At 36.9% G+C, this 19,342-nt stretch overlaps 2 protein-coding genes across 2 annotated transcripts in view; one reads left to right on the forward strand and one right to left on the reverse strand.

The window, feature by feature from the left end:
* Window positions 1–19,342, forward strand: part of GTF2E2 (general transcription factor IIE subunit 2) — a 49,757-nt gene continuing 30,415 nt past the window's right edge. Inside the window, exons 1-2 of the mRNA XM_045821437.1 lie at window positions 1–234; window positions 3,128–3,297. Of these exons, the coding sequence (XP_045677393.1) occupies window positions 3,132–3,297 (166 nt within the window). The 5' untranslated portion in view covers window positions 1–234; window positions 3,128–3,131. The remainder of the gene's footprint in view (window positions 235–3,127; window positions 3,298–19,342) is intronic.
* On the reverse strand, window positions 9,790–16,342 carry SMIM18 (small integral membrane protein 18). Its single transcript, XM_045821438.1, has 3 exons — window positions 16,212–16,342; window positions 10,672–10,752; window positions 9,790–10,255 (listed from the first exon to the last, which is right to left on the reverse strand). Exon 3 carries the CDS (start codon window positions 10,216–10,218, stop codon window positions 9,922–9,924), a length of 297 nt encoding a protein of 98 aa, XP_045677394.1. The 5' UTR covers window positions 10,219–10,255; window positions 10,672–10,752; window positions 16,212–16,342; the 3' UTR covers window positions 9,790–9,921.

A 19,342-nucleotide genomic window follows, 5' to 3' on the forward strand; every position in this document is an offset into this window, starting at 1 on the left:
CAACCCGATCAGGAAGTGGCGGGCGGGGCTCCAGGTTGAGTGGCTCCCTCCTCTGCCACCGCCACTGCCAGTGCCGAGACCCCAGGCTGGCGGGACAGCGCTAGTTGTGCGTTCGGGCAGGCGCCGGCGCTGACCAGGAGCAGGAAGCGGCAGCCACGCGGGCGTGGGTGGCTGGCCGAGGCGGAGGTGCAGGGAGGCGGCGTCGGGTCGCGTGGGGCGGCCCTCCTCGCTCAGGTAGGGGCTGCGGCCGCCGGGTGAGGGGCGCGGAGCTCCGGCCTGCTCTTCGCCACCGCCTCTTCCCGAGGGGCGAGCGTGTTTTCCACCCCTAGGAAGGCCGGGAGTGCAGTTCTCTGCGCCAAACGGTTACCCGCGGTAACAACTTCTTGGGAGCATTGTCTCTCAGGCCGGCGGTTTATTGAACAAACTTGTGGGTTGGAAAGGGGGAATTCGCAGTTGCAGAGCCTCTATCTAGCCCCCAAGTTTACGCTAGCAGTAGCGGAGTTAAACTATGGAGTTGGGGTGGTTCCTACCGACTAAAGGCTGTGATTTAGATGCTCGTTCATGGGCGGTCTCTCTCTGTGTTTTAAAGCTGGCTCTTGGACACCTAGTTTGTAATGATGTCTAAACTTCAGCTAGAATAGTTTTGTTTTCTGCAAAGCTAAAACCCATTTCCAAAACGGAACGCTGCGATACATTTTCCTCCGTCTATATATTTTTGTCATTTAAGATGTAAGCAGTCTCTTCTCAGCCTGCCGCCTATCCATAGCAGTGTTCTTAGTACTAGTGGCACCTCTGAAGCTTAGGCAGCGAGAGAGGAAAGTAGAAAGGCTGAAAGAAGTCGAACGATATATTGGAAAGAACGTGGAGTCAGAAGATTGTGACTTAATTTTGGGTTCTCAGTGCCCATCCGTGACACGTGGACACGTGAATTCCGAGTTGTGGTATTTTTCAGTGTAAAACGGGCAGGGTGATGTGTCTACCCCACCTGTGAAACTGCAGTTATTGAGGGTTCTCTTGAAGAGGAGGAGGAAAGTCAGGCGGAGCATGCCCTGGTGATAGACGTTAAGCTTTCTGCTCTGGATGCCTTTGAACGTTATCAGTACAGGAGCGCTGATTTAGGAGTTAGGATAATTTGGGTTCTGATCCAAGTACTTACAGCTGTTGTGACCTTACCGTAACCCTTCAATTCAGATTTTCCATCATATTAAAAGGAGTACATTGGATACCTTTTAGCTCATAAAGTTGGGAGGATCAAATGTAACCATTTAGGTTTTTGTAAACTGTAAGGCTTTTGATTTAAGTTTGTATTAAAGTCATGGTTAAAAGCCCGGGTTAATTAACGTCTCTTCACCAGGTGAAATAAACAGATGTTTCCTGTTTAGGCGTACTGGCCCTACTTTATCATTTGCGAATTCTCCTTTCTGTTCTCACACTTTCCCTCCCCTCGGGGTGGTCTCTTATCTTCCTCACCACAGTATAATCGTTATTTCTTTTCAGAGCCAACTCAAAATAGTAATACCCAAATAACATATTTGTATAGCTTTTTACTACTTAATAATTACTTTCTCATTTTTTTCTTACAGTTGAGCTAGATGTAGACAGCATTGGTAATATCTTCATTTTAACTTATGATAAAAGTGGATTTAGGGAGCTCTAGAGGATTGTCTAGGGTCCTGTTGCTCTTAGGGATTGGAACCAAGGGGAGAAGATAGGTCTTTGAAGTGAGGTCCTGTGCCAGTGATACTTCGTTTCCTACTTAACTGAAGTTTACTCTGGGTATTTCTTATCAATGCTTATATTTTTAACTTTAAAGCCCTCTAAGTCACTTTGTATTTATTCATTAAGTGAGTTGCTCAGTGCTTTCAGGTTCTCAAATGTAAGCCTGTTGAAGGCAAGGATTTATTTTCCAGAACTTTGCAGAACTTGGAGGTCAGTGGCACACAAACAGAGGACATTTAATAAAGGCGTGTAAAACCAGTAACAATGAGGCTGGAACAATTTATGTTTAAAGATGTTTTCCCGTTCATTATTCATTTAACAAATATTTATTGAGCTACCCTGTGCTTTAAGGCTTTCAAAGTACAAGGTAGTCTTTTTCCTTGGGGCCTTCCTACCCGGCTCATGAACACTACTGGTCTTAACACTGCAGGAATCATTTACGTAGTCCGCTTTGAGCTTCCAAGCTCACAGCTATGGGATTCTAGGGAGAGCTGACACAAGAGAGGAACATTTAAAAATACTTGTTGAAAGACCTGTGGCTTCCCTGGTTGTGTTGAAGTTGCTTAGAATTGTAGAGTTTTAGAACTGGGGAAAAAAACGGAAGAGGTTTAGTGTCACTTCTGTCCAAATCAGGAATGTCCTGTAGATATTTCTAACAAATGTTAATCCAGCCTCTTCATCATGTAATGATAGCGAGTTGACCACTTTTAAAATACACCTTTTCATTTGCAAGCAATTCTGATGGTTTTCTCTCTTTTTTTGTTGTTGTTGTGAGCCTACATCTTAAATCTGCTTCCTAGTTTCTGCTCAGTATTCTTGATGTTTTTAAAGCAGCGTTGTCCGATAGAAATAAAATGTGAGCTGCAAGTGTGAGCCACACATGTAATTTAAATTTTTCTAGTAGCCATAGTTTCTAAAAGAGTTTAAAAAATCAGGAGAAATTAATTTTAATATTTTACTTATTCCAGTATATCCAAAATGTCACATCAACATACAATCAGTCTAAAAATATGTCATTAGTAATTTTGTAAGTTCTTTTCTGTGTACTAAGTCTTTAAAATCTGATGTACATTTACGCGTAGAATACATCTCAACTCTAGCCCCATTTCAGGTGCTCAGCAGGCACATGTATGTGGCCAGTGGCTACCATACTGGACAGTGCAGTTCTAGAGCTCTAGAGAATAATCTTTCTCTCTTTACTAGCGCCTGGCACAGTGCTTGGCACAAAATAGGCACTACGTAAATATCTTTTGAGTGCATGAGAGACTAAATACAAGTGTTAGATAACTAGTAACAGAAGGTGATTTTGTTTGGGAAGTAACTCTTACTGAGACCTATGAATTTAACATACAGGTTTGAATTTAGCATAGAGGAATCTGTATTAAAGATACTTATCTTATCTTTGCAGCATTATGGATCCAAGCCTTTTGAGAGAACGGGAGCTGTTCAAAAAGCGAGCTCTTTCCACTCCTGTCGTAGAAAAACGTTTAGTATCTTCTGAGTCATCAACATCATCATCAAAGAAGAAGAAAGCAAAACTAGAACATGGAGGATCATCAAGCTCTAAACAAAATTCTGGTTAGTAAAATTGACTAGCACTGTTTTTATTTTTTAGGAAACCATTTAGTAATGGCAAGTTCATTTTTCAGTTCAACATTCATATTGATTGGGTATTTGAAGTATAAAGGATGAACTGATGAGAGAATTTTTTAAAAAATATTTTATTCATTTATTTTTAGAGAGAGGTGAAGGAAGGGATAAAGAGAGGGAGAGAAACATCAGTGTGTGGTTGCCTCTTGTGCGCCCCCTGCGGGGGACCTGGCCCACAATCCAGATATGTGGAAATTGAACTGGTGACCCTTTGGTTTGCAGGCGGTCACTCAATCCACTGAGCCACACCAGTCAGAGCTGATGAGAGAACTTTTTGCTCCTAAGATGTTCATAGTCTTGTATTGTAATTAGAATTTAGGTTATTATCTTTTAAAAAATAACTTAATTGAGGTTTCCTTTCTATACCATGAAGTTCACTCTTGTTTTTTTAGGTGTACAACGAAAAGACTTCTAGTAAATTTATGATTGTGCAGCTAATTAGCACAATCCAGTTTCAGAACATTTTTGTCACCTTCAAAAGATGCCTGGTACCCATTTGTAGTAGCTCCTTTTTCCGCACTCCAGCCTCAAATAACCAATCGTCTACTTTCTGTCTCTGTGTATTTGCCTTTTCTGGACATTTCATATAAGTAGAATTGGATAATATGTGGTCTTTAGTGTGTGACTTCTTTTTTACTTAGCATCTGTTGATATGATCATGTTGTTCTTTGTTCTAATAACACAGTATATTAGTTGACTTTCAGATGTTAAACCAACTTTGTATTCTTGGAATAAAATCTTCTTGGTCATGGTATATAACCCTTTTTGTTGTTGTTGTGGGATTCATTTTGCTATATGTTGTCCAGGATTTATTCGCTTCGTAGCATGCATCGGTACTTCATTCCATTTTATTACTGAAAAGTATTCCATTGTATGGATACACCACAATTTATCTATTCACCAGTTAATAGATGTTTGTATTCCTTCCACTTTTATCTATTATAAATGATGCTGCTTTGAACATTCCTGTGCAAGTCTGAGTGTGGACATCTTTTTTTTTTTTTTTTTTTCTCTTGTAAAGAGACCTAAGAGTAGATTTTCTGGATCATATGGTAAATTTATGTTTAACTTTTTAAGAAACTACCAAAATGTCCATACCATTTTACATTCTTATCATCAATGCATGAAGGTTCCGTTTTCCTTATTCTTGCCAAGACTTGTTATTCCTGTCTTTCTGATCATAGCCATTCTAGTGGATGTGAAGTGGTATTTTGGTTTTAATATGCAGTTCCCTAATAATTAACAATGTTAGATGTCATTCCCGTGCTTATTTACCATTCATATGTCTTTGGTGAAATATCTGTTCACATTTTTTGCCCACTTAAAAAATATCAGGCTGTCTTCTTCCCGTTGATTTGTAAGAGTTCTTTATATGTTCAGATACAATTTATCCAGTATCACTGTGCTCTTGGTGTTTTATCTAAGAAATCTTTGCCTGACCCAAGGTCATAAAAATTTACTATGTTTTTTTTCCAAGAGTTTGTAGTTTTAACTCTTGCATTAGCTTTATGATAAGTTTGAGTTGATGTTTTGGTTTAGCATAAGGGTCTAATAAATTCATCACTTTGCTTGTGGTTATTCAGTTGTCCCTGTACCATTTCTTGGGATGACTGTCTTCCCCATTAACTTGTCTTGGTCGCACCCTTACTGACTAGAAGTTGACTATAAATGAGTTTATTTCTGGCATCTCAGTGCGGCTCTGTTGACTCATGTGCCCATCCTTGTGACAGTACCACATTCTTATGATAACTGTACATTGTAGTACAGATTTGAAATTAGCAAGTTTAAATCCTACAGTTTTGTTCTTTTTCAAAATCCATGTACATTTTAGAATCAGCTCATCAGTTCACATGGGTAAAAGAGCCAGCTCTGATTTTGATAGGTATTGCATTGACTCTCTACATCAATTTGGGGAGAATGGCTATCTTAACAACATTAAGTCTTGGAATTGATGAACAGGAATATCTTTCCATGTGTTCAGGTTTTTAATGTATAAATCTTACATTTATTTTATTAAATTTATTCCTAAGTATTTTATTTTTGATACTGTTGTCAAGAATTTTATTCTTAATTTGATTTTTGAAATATTCATTCCTGGTACATGAAAATACAAGATTCTTGTCTGTTGATCTTGTATTCTGCAACTTTGCTAAACTCGTTTATTATTTCTAGATTTTGTGTGGATTCCTTAGGATTTTCTATTGGGTTGGCCAAAAAATTCATTGTTTTTTTTTTGTATGATGACTCTAGTAGTGCCTAGTTGTCTTTAATTTTATTCAAAACAATTTTGTACTCGGCAATTCCACTGCTGGGATTATATCCTAAGAACCCTGAAACATCAATCCATAAGAACCTATGCACCCCAATGTTCATAGCAGCACAATTCATAATAGCCAAGTGCTGGAAGCATCCTGAGCACCCATCAGTAAATGAATGTATCAAAAAATTATGGTACATTTACATGATGAAATACTACACGGCAGAAAGAAAGAAGGATCTCCTACCCTTTGTGACAGCATGGATGGAACAGGAGAGCATTTTGCTAAGTGAGGTAAGTCAGATGGTAAAAGACAAATACCATATGATCTCACCTGTAAGTGGAACCTAATTGACAAAACAACAAGCAAGCAAAATATAACCAGAGACATTGAAATTAAGAACAAACTCACAGTAACCAGAGGGGAGGTGGGAGGGGTAATGGGGGGGAAGGGGGAAGGGTTTTGAGGGACAACTATAAAGGACACGTGGACAAAACCAAGGGAGGGTGGAGGGAGGTGGGGATGGCTGTGGTGGGGGGTAAATGCAGACAACAGTACTTGAACAACAATAAAATAATAAAAATTTTATTAGATTGTGACAGCTATCATTATCAGCATGCATTTAAAAAATATCAAAATTAGTGAGTTTTTGTGCAGTCATTTTAATATTGAAGATGAAAGAAGATACACAACATTTTTGGTGAAGTATGCCTTATTTCAAGAAAGGTAAAAATGCAACTGAAATGAAAAAAAAAACATGCAGTGTATGGTGAAGCTGCTGTGACTGATCAAATGTGTCAGAAGTAGTTTGCAGAGTTTCTTGGTACTGTTGACATTCTGGCCAAGTAATTCTTTGCTGTGGGGCTGTCTTATGCATTGGAAGATATTTAGCAGCACCCCTGGTCTCTACCTACTGGAAGGCAATAGTGGGAGATAGCCAACCTACTCAGATATCCAAATCAATAAAGTCATTGATGAAAACGAAAAATGTGACTTTTATTTTACAGAAAAAACTAAACGAACTTTTTTGGCCAACCCAGTATGTACAAGATTATGTCATCAGTGAATAAAGACAGTTTTCTTTCATTCTTTCTCACATGAATGCCTTGTATTTTTTTCTTGTCTGGACTGGCAAGTATGTTGAATAGAAGTAGTGAGACGGGACATCTTTGCCTTGTTTCTGATCTTACAGGAAAAGCATTCAGTCTTTCACCATTATGTATGATGTTAGCTATCCTTTTCATCAAAGTAGGCCTATCATTCCTATTAGCACATGCGTTAGGATTGATCAGCTCTTATTTCAATGAAACTTTGAATTATGATTTATGGGAAACGGAATTTTAGGAACTGTTTTAAACATTAGTAGAGCCCCACTTTAAGACCTCATCTGTTTGCTCCAAAATCTCAATGGCTTAAAACAACAAAGGTTTTTTTTTTTCCTCTTTTTTTCCACACGTTTATCCATTGGCAGGGGTCTAAACTTATTACAGTCACTCAAGGACCTGGGCTGACAGAGTGGTGATTTTTCAAATGTTGGCTTCAGTGCTAAAGGGATAGGAAACTCTGGAAGATCTTGTCTGGCAGTTAAATGCTCTGGCCCAGAGGTGACACACACATTACTTCCTCTCATGACTTACTGGCCGTAAGGCTGTACCGAGCCACAAGTGGTTCCATGTGCTCAGAAAGAGGAGAGCTGCATGTATATTGGGTATAAATGCTGAAGACTTACCTTATGACCCTAATTTGGTTTGCTGTCATTGGATAGCACCGCTAGGTGCTTACCAGGGCTCCTGGTTTAGCTCCCATTCTCTGTGTAGTAGTCAGTGATTCTTCTATTCATAAGTCTGATGACATCTCACTGCTTTTCAGATCAAGTCCATCTCTTCCTGTAGCTTCCAAGCCCTACCTGATCTAGTCTGCACTTACTTTTATGCCTCCTCCCTGTTTCCTTGCCCTATAGTCTAGTGATACTGACTTGTAACTCCTCTAACATGCTTTACTCTGCCTTTGCTCATAATATTTCCTCTTTCTGGAACATTCTTTCTTACCTACTTCCCTCTTCCCTTTGGCTAACTCCTGCTCTCTTAGGTTTCAGCCTAAAAGTCATATTATTTCCACTTTTCAATTTTAATTGAGTTCTTGCCCCAGGGGTGTCCAACCTGTGGCCTGTGGGCTGCAGGCAACCCAGGATGGCTGTGAATGCAGCTCAACACAAAATCGTAAATTTACTTAAAACACTATGAGAGACGCCAAAAGGTAGTGCTCCCTATTTCTGACAAAGCTACTGTGTACTATTTTAATTGCATGATTACTTGTTTGTAATTGTAATGTAATCCCTCACACATAGAAGCACTCACTAATTTGTCATTAGAGCTTCTAAATAAATTAAGGATACAGTAGGGAAAAGTTGATAGTGTACATTATCAGGTAATCTAGTTATCAGAGAATCTATATGCTTTCCATCTATGGCAAAGACCCCAAAGTTTACTGTTTAGGAAATTTTTTTTAAAAGATTTTATTTATTCATTTCTAGAGATAAGGGGAGGGAGAGAGAAAGAGAGAGAAACCTCAATGTGTGGTTGCCTCTCATGTGTCCCCCACTGAAAACCTGGCCTATAACCCAGGTATGTGCCCTGTTGGGAATCAAACCCTTAACCCTCCGTCTCAAAGGCCCACACTCAATCCACTGAGCCACACCAGCCAAGGCAAAAATGTGGTTTTAACAGTGCTCAGAATAGTTCCTGGTTACCAGAGTATCTTGAATACCTAGGTTTCATAAGTCCTTTAAAAGTTGGTTACGTTACTTGTGCTTGTTTCGAATTTTAGAAGAAAATATAAAAAATATTTTGTGGAAAAACTTCAGATTGGCAATTAGGGTTCTCTAAATTGAAAATACTTATTTTTCACTTCACATATCAAATATTTTCTATTTTGTCATTTTTCATTAGCTTCTTATCTGTTAAGTTGAGGTGTCACATTTAAAGCTGTTGTTTCCAATTTTTTATTTTTAGTAATGCTATTATAAACATCTTTGTATTTTGGGCTTTTTTCTTCTTTTGAATTAATGTCTCAATAAATTTTCAGGAGTGACATTTCTGGCCTAAGGGCAGGTCAGCAATAGTGGTTAAGAGCATAACCAGAAACAGTGTAGTGGTTAAGAGCATGCTTTGGTTTGCTCATGGGTGGTAGCAAAATAGTATTAGGGTTAGAAAGTGTAATATCTGTATAGCCCTTGGAATTCTAAGAAATGAAACTGCCATATTTCTTAACAGGTGTTGAGTGGTCCTATCCTTTGACTTTTTTTTTTTTTTGCAGTCTCTTCTATATGAGGTATCTTAGCCCTTCAGAGTATGAATGTGAGAAGCAAAATGAAAGCACAAGCCCAAGAAATGTAATTTAGGGGGTGTACTAGTTTGAATACCATGTATTTCAACAGTTAGTCCAGTTAATGAAAATTTTATGCAAGTATACTTGTGACTTTTCTGAGTATTTGAGACTTTTCACAGTAACCCTACAAAACTTAAATCATTAAAAATGTACAAGTTGTCTTCGACAAACTAGAAAATAATGTTTTTCAATAAGTAGGGATTTTAATATTTAAGTGGAAGTATTTTACTTTGGATTTTGAGAAGCATTTTAAATAGCATTTTTATTGCCAAAACACATGTAGATATAGTGTAACTCTTTTTTAGTCCACATGATTTGTTTACTTATAAGTTATTTTGGCATCATTAGTCTTTCGTATGTTTTCCAGCTTACCTTTTGCTGCTTAATATTGAATTCTAGGAATCTTTTAATTTTTAAATTTTTTTTTCACCCCCACCAGAGGACATTTGTTTTTCATTGTTTTTAGGGAGAGAGGTAGGGAGAAAGAGTGATAAGCAAACATTGATGCTGGTTGCCTCTGGTATGCTCCTGGACCAGGGATAGAACCTGCAACTGAGGCATGTACGCTGACTGGGAACCGAGTCCACAACTGTTTGGTTGTAGGGCGATGCTCCAACCAGCTGAGCCACACTGGTCAGGACTGAGTTCTAGGAATCTTTTATCTAGTTTTTGAAGTGTCATTTTAAAGAGATTGGTAAATTATTCACATTTGTGAAGTTTTACTGTATATTTAATGAAAGGGATACACACACAAAAAGTACGTATTTAACTTGATTTTCCTTTCTAGTAGAAATCTTTTAATCATTCAAAGTCAGTCAATTTTATAATAACAGTTGGCCTGAGAAAATTTTTTTTTCTCAAAAGTTAAAGGCAGTCTTCATAGATTTTGTTGATCTTATGCAGAGCACTAGACCACTTCAGTTTCACGTTTTCTGATGTTGTCCATCATACTTCTAAGAGGGTTAGGTTCATTTTTCAAATCTTTCACAGTTTTGTTTTTTACACAGCAGCAGCAGTCAAGGACTTCGTAAAGGAAAGCCAGCACCACTAAAGATACCACTGTAAATATAAATAAAAGCAGAATGACAAAGCAGGCAGTGTTCCAGTTATCATGGAAAGGGTAAATTTTTTGAACTTGAAAACCAAGATACTGATAAACAGATGTAGTGGTTTCATTCCAGAGGCTGGAGCTCAGGGAGGCCATTCTTAGAGATTTCACTTCTTGTATTACTCTTTTGAATCTATGAAAAGGTAAAAAGTGGATATATGTAATCAGACTTTATAGATTTGTCAATTCAAATCTCAGTGCTAAGATTTGTTAGCAACTTGAGTCTTCCTTATTGTCTGCCAGAGTTAGTGCCTGAATATTATTAATTTTTTAAATTAATTTAAAAACACATTAATGGTATTAAATGTGTTTTTTCTATATCTATGCAAATGTACTATGTTAAACCATACCATATAGTTTTGTGTATATCATTTGTTAGACAAATGTGTATGTTTAAGATTCTTACACAGAAACTAACTGCTAATGGAAGGGGGAAAGCAGCTGAATTGGTTTAAAATTTGAGTAAAGGAGTTCTCAGTGAGGTATTATCTACAAGAATCTTAGCATTTTAAGGTCATGTTTTCAAAATGCCCTTGTGCATCATCTCACCTTCTTGGTTCAGTGTATTTTTGGCTCCTAGTTCCGCTCCTTTAAACTTCACGTTCTGGGACCTGAATCGGGAAATAGTGGCTGGGTGGAAAAATAGTAGAGAAAGTCAAATTAAGTTGCCTGTGAAGAGACCATAATCTTAGGATTTTTTTTTATGTATATGATAGTCTAAGTGATTCATATACCTGAATGACCTGTAAATGTGAATATTTTAAACATCAGGCAAGTTCAGTACCCCAAAGTTACTATTTTTAAAATTATTATTCCATTTCATAAAATTAGCCAGTGAGTTCAAGTTTTAGTATTCTTGCATTAACTTCTGCACTTCTTGACCTGATACTTGTTAGGCCTTAAATGGGATGGTAAGGATTACAGATAATAAATGAATTTTTATTTTCTTGATCTTTCAAACATATCTTTTAGCTTATTTTTAAACCTTAGAAAATACCTATAAAGTAAGACAATTTTTGAAATAGAAAAAATATCCCAGTTCTTCAATGGCATTTTCAGTTTGTTGCTTTTTTGATGAGAGAAATGACTTATTTTGTATGCTTTTCCCCTCTGTGTAGTTGTAAATTGTTTTAAATTCTTCTAATCAAAGGTTTATTGATTATCTGCTATGTACCAAATACTTTCCTAAGTGCTGGAGATAACATGTCTGTGAGAGTATGTTTTATTTAAAGAAGGCTTCGAGGAAGTGCAGGAGTAGACGAGTGTGATGAAAACCCGCGTGTGCTCACACTGCAGCCTCATTCATGAACTCCTGGCCAGTTTGTATAGCTCTGCCCAGTGCTGCACTGATTCTTTTGAAGCAAATCCCAGACATTATATTATTTCTTCTAGGAATATTCAGTATATCTTAAAAGGTGAGGACTGTGTTTTTGGACATAACCACAATACTATTTTCACATTAAAAAGACTAAAAAGTGACTTAAAAACCAAAGCCATACAATATAATTCCTTTAGATTTCTTTTTCTTTATAGATAAAATTTTAAAACTTTGGGGTTGATAAATTGATTTTTTTAAGGTTTTTGTTTTCTTTTTAAAATCAGATTTGCTTGGTAAACCACTTCAGCTCTCTGGATGGACTTGGTTCCTTCTTTTCTTCATTCATGTATTTTGAAGGTAAAATTGATGATCTGAGCCCAAAAGCAAAGGCTCAAATTTATTTTTTTTCCTTTTGGATTTAAGAATTCTTCAGTTTTTTGGTGCTTGGTGAGACCCTTCATCTTGAAATGAGGGATAGCAGACCAATGGACAATAACTGAATCAATTGCTTCTGTTAGTTCTGAGACATAAAAAAATCCATTGGCTGTAACACAGGTATGTGTTACAGCACATTAATTTTCAAACTGTGTAGACCCAGCCTTTCAAAGTTACCCTCTTTTACCCTTCCACTTTTTCTCTTCTGAGCATGTTCTGATAGAAAGCAAGGCTGCTAGGTTGTACAGCTTCAGGGAGCACCAGTCATACTGTGTTGTGGGTGCCATTCACATAGAGTTGTGTAATGTGGATGCTCTGATAGACTACACCTCTATCCTCTGCATTGTTGCTGCCTCTGATTCTAATCACCATGGACGCAAATAGTCAAGTAACTCATAGAAATGAAAATCACATGGAGACAAAAGTCAAGTCCTTTTTGACTCGGCCTTCCTAATAGTGTCCTGTGTTCATGCACACACACTCATTCATACACCCCCCCCCCCCCCGCCCCCAAGTTCAGCTTTGGAACTCCTTTAAGATGTTAAGCACTACTAAAATGTATATACTCCTAAGAGAGGTGACATACATAGTTACAGTTATTTTTACTTCATAGTGAGTAAGTTTCAGGTCCTTTTTGAAAAGCAGAGCTAATAGAAGACAGGGAGAGAAAGGAGAGTGGGACCTTGGGGAAAGTGGGGACAGTGCCACATAATGTGGGTAGGTAAAGAGTGGGGAGAGTTGCGTGAGGGTCCATCTAATCATTTTACTTGGACTAACCTAGGAGCATTGATGGAAATATTCCTTAGACTTTCGGTTAAAGCCTTTCAAGTTGATTCCTTTTTAAAATATGGGAAAAAAAAGTTTGAGGGTCTCTTCTACATTTGGCATTGGAAGTGACCGCAGGGGAAACGGTGCTGGGGAGAGAGCGAGAGGAGAGAGAAGCAGTTTCCACAATATGCCCCTCAGATTAGTTTAGTACCCCTTACTAAGTAAGTAGCTTTGTCGAAGTGTTTACTGTTGATTTCAGAGACAGCAATTTTAAATAAAAATTAAAAGTGTTATCTGAAATTCTGTCTCTCTAACATATGCAGCTTTTAATTTTTTCTTTTCTCCTAGAAATTGGTTATATAAATCTATTAACTCCTACCAGGTTGAAATTATACTGAAGTTATTACTTTGCGTTTTAATTCATTGTGAGTAGTAGGCCTTTTTTATTTGTATTGACTTTAAAAGTGGGGAGAAGTTCTAAAAACTAATGTAAGTTACTATTTCAAAATGAAATTTAAAAATTATTAGAAAGGTCATTTAAAGAACAACTTTTTCTGTTTATTTTTGAGGTATAATTGAATTGCTTAAATATTTTTCAGGTCTCCTCACCTTGGAAAAAATAGAGGAAGAGTGGAAGGGAAGGGGAGAAAGTGAAGATAGGTAGACAGACACAGAACTAAATTTAATGATGTGAAGTTAACACGTGCCCATCATCAGTGAACGATTCTTCTGGTTAACATTAATATAGAATATCCACATAATTGAATATTATACATGCAGTAATTGTGTGGTGATATGGGAAGATTTTTAGGATATGTTGTGAAGTGAAAAGAGCAAGGTGCCAGGACAGTTTGTGTAGGAAAGGAGGGAAATAATACATATTTTTATGTACTTTTATCCGCACAAAAATATCAGATATACAAAAAATTAATAATGATTAGTTGTGGGGTTGGATGGAGAGTAGATTTGGGAGACAGGGGTGTGCGTGAACATATTACTTATTCAAAACCCAAAGTAATGTATTTTAAAAGTATTCCTCGTCTTTGGCTTCTAGAAATCTACTGTTATATATCTATTTAATACATTTATTCAGTGTTCTGGATTCTAAAAAATTAAAATTAGGATTATGAAACACTGTCATTTTGATTTGACTTGTACTTTATCCACACACAAATATGCTTATAGTAATGCTCTCAGTGATGACAGTGGATTGCAGTGTGTGCCATCTCCCAGGGCATTGGTAAGGTCTTCTAGAAGCATCTGAGAAGCTTAGGAGAGAGTGTTTATACATATCAGGTTTATGCTATAAATGATGACAGTTTGCCTCTTCCGGGTGTATTGATAACTGACGAGCAGCTCAAAACATCTGCTCTTTAGTCGGCTTCTGGGCATATCTGAAAATAGTAAACCCTTATAATATGGAATCATTTTTCACCTTATATTTTATGTGAATTATTTTTTCAAAGTACAGTAGACCTCTAGTAATTTTTTGTGTTAAATTTAGGGTACAGTCTAAAATTTACTTAGCTGGATTAGACATATCTAGACATGCAAAAAGATATTTACCATTAGGATTTTTTTGTGTTCTGAGTATATTTTTGAAGCTAAATATATATTTATATTAAGCAAATGCCCTATGAAAAGTGAGAGAAAATGGTGTAAAAAAAAAAAAAAGTCTGTACTTTTCTGTATTCCCCCAGAGCCACTTTAAAATTTCATTACAGGACGGGGAAGTGTTAAGGTAAATACTGTATAACTTTGTAGTTTGTCATATTTGAAACAGTGACTTCACCTATTTTTCCCTCCCATTTCAAAAGGCCCTAGTGAAGTATTTAGTCCTAGAGAATAAGACCTGGAAATGTTTTGGAACCTTGAATTGCCAGATGAGAATAAAATTACGCTTCTGATGTATTGATGGTAAAAACTCTTGAATTGAATTTTCTAGTGCCTTTATACATATCATTTTGAAATATCAACTAATCATAACGACTTTAAATGTGGAGCAGCTCACTCAGCCCTGGAACTCGGAGGTCGGCCATGTCTCTCTCTCGTCCGTTGGGTGAAATGGCAGCGAGCCTCCATCTGTGCTGACCATAGGTGTATTACCAGCAAGATGTAGGCTGATGATGGTTTTAAAACAAGGTAGGTGGTAGGGGTTTAGGTTTACAGTTTACCCGAAGTTTGAGTTACAAGTGAATTTGAAACTTTGTTCTATTTAACAAAGTTGTTTTTATTTTGGCTGAGTCTCTTTGGGCTCCCATACTTCATACAGCAAATAGGAATGTTTTCTAGGTACCTAACCCCATTGTGCTGAACCTGGAGAGATCTGATATCTTATAGCAGCAGCCTTTGGTCTTTGTAAGGGACGCTGGCTCATATTAGCTGCATGCTGGTTAAGAAATAGGAGAAATAAAAATTAGGGAAAAGAAATCCTTTAAGATTTAAATAGATTTATCAACAAAGAAAAGGGCAGAACTTGGATCTTTAGAGCAGCATGTATAGGTAATATTTTGGAGCTCTAGCATCTACTAATGATATTTTTGTGCTTGACTATTAGAAAATTAGAAATTTGGTCAGCACTTGCTACTAATTTTTAGTAGACATGCACGGTTAATCTGGGCCATGAGAGTAATCTTATTACCTTGAAAGGTAATGTACTGTCTTCCCTTAGCCAATTCTTACGACATATTTTTATTTTTAAGTGTAGTTTATCAAAAAGGCTTAATCTGTATTTACTTTAAGGATCAATTTAAGAATAACTTTAACATATAAAAATTACTGTGATTTTATATTTTTGTGGCACACACAAAAATGAAAGGCTATTTTGAAAAGGTTTTCATTTAATAATAGCATGACATGTATTACAGTAATATAGACTTTAGGATTTTACTGTAAGGAATTATTTTAATTAAAATATTAGAAAAGTCTGAAGCTCTATAAATGTTTTTGGTTACATTATAATGTAGCCTACATAATGGTACCTTTATAATTTTATTTTTATGTTAAATCACATTTGTGATAATTTCCCAGCATTCTCTGAGTCTACACTCAACATCAAAAAAACAATTTTGAACTATTTTCTGGTATTTGTTAAAATACAACAAACTTTGTTATAAGCGTCTGCTTTTTACCAGCCAATATAATTTGCATGCATATAATCAGAAAGCTTTAGTCCAGGATTTGCTTTTAGTCCAGGTTTTTCTTTAAGAAAAATCCTTTGTTTAAGACAGACCAAACTGCTAAGATGAAATAGCTTGGAGAAAATGAAATTAGCAAGTAACCACTTAAAATCAAATGCTTATGGTTTACTCTACAGTCTGGATATAGATCCAGTTAAAGACAATGTCATGAATTTTCCATTAAGGCACAGATGGTAAGGGTGCTTATCAAATAGCACAGGCAGTCTTCGTATTTTCATAATAAAATCCTGCCAAGCAATTAAATGAATACATTGCTTTTATTGGTTTTTAGTAGGAATAAAGCTTTCTGCTTGATTTTTATGGTAAAATATTTTTATATTGTATCATGAGGACATGTATTACTAAATGAAAAAGACATATAAACCTACCTCTTGTCTGGAAGGCTGCTGTTGAAGCGATGGTATCGTCTGATTGTAATGCAGTCTAGTGCATAGCCAAGATGGAGCTGAGCTTCTATTGGTTGAACTGCAGCACAGCTGACAGTCTCCTCTACACTCATTTGCATTAAGTCCTGCCACCCTTAAGAGTAAATCATTCATAAACTTGAATAGAGCTGTCTGGGGTATCAGCTGTCACCCTTTTTTCTTGCCTTACATTTTGTCCTTCAGCTACATTCCTGCGTAGGATTTGTTAGTTAGCAACAAATTGGTGTTTCCTCGGTGTTTATAAAATTTCAGAACCTTCAGTGAATATTTTGGTGCTAGGGCTAGAAGGTAACAATGTTGAGAGAATACACAAACAGGCCAGGTTTACCAGCTTTGTATTTCTTCCAGCAAGAGTGCATACAATTTTATAAATGAAACTTTCTTTTCTCCACTTTTCCTTCAGTTCTGTGTTTTATATAACTCTTGGCTTCTGGAAGTGGTTATTTCCATGTGGTGGTTTGATACAGGAGAAATTCTGAGGGAAAAGAGAGAAATAAGATTTTCAGCTTTAATAGTTGGGAGAGCGTCGTAAGCATACCACCTACATTAAAAAAGTCTGTATAATAAATTAATGACACAAGGTTTTATTTATTTATTTTTAGAGAGAGGAAAGGAGGGAGAAAGAGAGGGAGAGAAACTGATGTGTATGGTTGACTCTCACAGGCTCCCAACCAGGCACCTGGCCCGCAACCCAGGCACATGCTGTTACTGGGAATTGAACTAGCAACCCTTTGGTTCTCAGGCCAGTGCTCATTCCACTGAGCCACACCAGCTAGGGCTACTTACTGATTTCAGAGGGGAAGGGATGGAGAGAGAGAGGGAAGAAACATTGATTGTTCGCCTCTGGTACACACCCCAACCAGGGACCAAACCCACTACCTAAGTATGTTCCCTGATGGGGAATTGTCCTGTGACCTTTTGGTTCACAGGACAGTGCTCCAGCCAAGTGAGCCACACTGGCAGGGCAGCATTTTGTGAAACTTAAATGGCAAAAGAATTCTCAGTTGGATGTTTAAGATAGAATGTTTTCTTATTTATGGTGTATTATTTAAAGTTGTGGTCTAAGCATAACAGGATCAAAGTTCTTAATTATGGGAGTAGCAATAATAACAATAGTAGGCTGTGTAAATGTTTGCTGTATAGACTTATTTTAATCATAGATAAATCAGCACATTAGTTTCTGGGGCCATGAAAGGGCACCTGGAAATACTGTTCATTCTTATTCCCATTCCTGTTTCCATTCCCTTTCCCCTCCCCTCCCCTCCATTAAAACAAGCATTGAGTGTTTACTATGTCTGGCATTGAGTTAAATGTTAGAAAGCCCGTGGTAAACAACACTGTATGTGGATCTTGATTGACCATTTGGTGCTTATTTTTAACATACTTGTCATTTGTTTTTTAGTCTTCCCAGTTATTTATACAGCATAAACTTAATATTACTTTACTATAAAGTTAAGAGAGCATTAGATGTGCATTTATAAATATCGATTGATACTCTGGAAAAAAAAGACCAGTTTCAGATGGCATAGCCTGTGTTAAAGGCTGGCTAATTACTCTTTACAAGGCATTATCACAAGGACCAACTGGATTTGAATCTGTACTCTGCTGCTTACTACTTATTTTTTTTTGTTGTTTAAAAGTCCACAGTAGTATCTCCTAAATAGGATTTCTGGGAGGGATTAAATAAGAAAATCATTTGGCATGGCTCTTGGCAAACAGTAAGTGTTCAGAAAAGGTTAGTTATTGTTACATTATAAGGGCCCCAAACATCTAAAAACAAACCGTGTAGGTAGGTAGGATTTCATGATTGAAAAGTGAATGTGAAAGTACACCTATAAAGGCATTGTAAGTACTATTTTGGGAGCCATTAATAAAATGGACTTTAATGTGTCAAGTAAGCTATCAAAATTGTAAGTTATTTTTAGAGGAAAATTGCATATGAAGTCTCATTTTAGTCTCAAAAAAGCATATTTAATAAAGCCTTTTCACTAACTAATCTCAAAGGAGTATTGCCTTCTAGAAGCTGTTCTTTTGGATCTCTGACAGTTGTTACATTTGACTTGAGGTTGTTCTAATGCATTATTTTGCTTCAATTATTGTTACCAAGCTGGTGCCAGACATTGACTCTCCCCTGTTCTATTTAACCTCATCTCTTGTGTACCAGCCACATGGGAACTTTATAATTTCTGATCTGATGCCTTGCTAATGAATATGTATTGTACCTCTGGAATGTTTTCCTAGTATTTATTTGGAAATTTTTTTACCGGTTCTTGCCTGACTCATGGAGTGCATTTGTGATGCAGGGTAGCATTAGGATTTGTGCCTGTAAGAATGCAACAAACGATAGATGTTCTGAAGCAAACAATCCTTGTACAGATTGCCTCTCGCCTGGTGCCATAACTCTTTCTAAGCATCCATGTTTGTGCAGTGGCAGTACCTATATTTCTTATTCCTAATTTATCTAAAGTTTATAGTATCATCCTTTCTATTCTCTGAATTAACATGGAATCTTTAAACATGATGAGCATAAATTGATGTAATAAGTGATGCTGGAAGTTTTATCCTTCAGAAGCAATCCATTCTCTTCTCATGGTTTTAAGTGTGTTAGAAAAGCACTGTTGATCAGATTGAGATTTGTATTGTGTTCTTGTTTTAAAAGCCTTGCTTCTAATTATGGGGGAAATCTAATCAGAATTAAGAGTGAAAAAAAGGTACTTATAAAATAAATGTATGTAAAATTTTTCAAAACATTTTATTTGTTTTCTTTTAGCGGGGAAGGGAGAAAGAAAGAGGAGAGAAGCAGCAATGTGTGAGAGAAACATCAATTGGCCGCCTCTTGCATGACCCCAACTGGGGACCTGGCCCACAACCCAGGCTCTTGTGCCCTGACTGGGAATCAGACCTTTCAGTTCACAGGCTGGCGCTCTATCCACTGAGCCACACCAGCCATGGCAAGAAGTGTATTTTAATGCTTTTGAATTATTTATACTTTGTTCCTGTCCTTAGTGAGACCATGGATAGTTTATTGCACACACAAAGATTTTGAATTTTTCACCAAATTTTACAAGATAGAA

This window comes from Phyllostomus hastatus, unplaced genomic scaffold, assembly GCF_019186645.2.
Source record: "Phyllostomus hastatus isolate PE091 unplaced genomic scaffold, TTU_PhHast_1.1 phas_scaffold_46, whole genome shotgun sequence".
In the NCBI taxonomy this organism is placed as follows: Eukaryota; Metazoa; Chordata; class Mammalia; order Chiroptera; family Phyllostomidae; genus Phyllostomus; species Phyllostomus hastatus.

Coding starts and splice junctions, on each gene's coding strand:
- SMIM18 (XM_045821438.1), bottom strand. CDS start 10,218: ATGGCCTCCCTGAGCTCCAGCCTCTGGAATGAAACCACTACATCTGTT.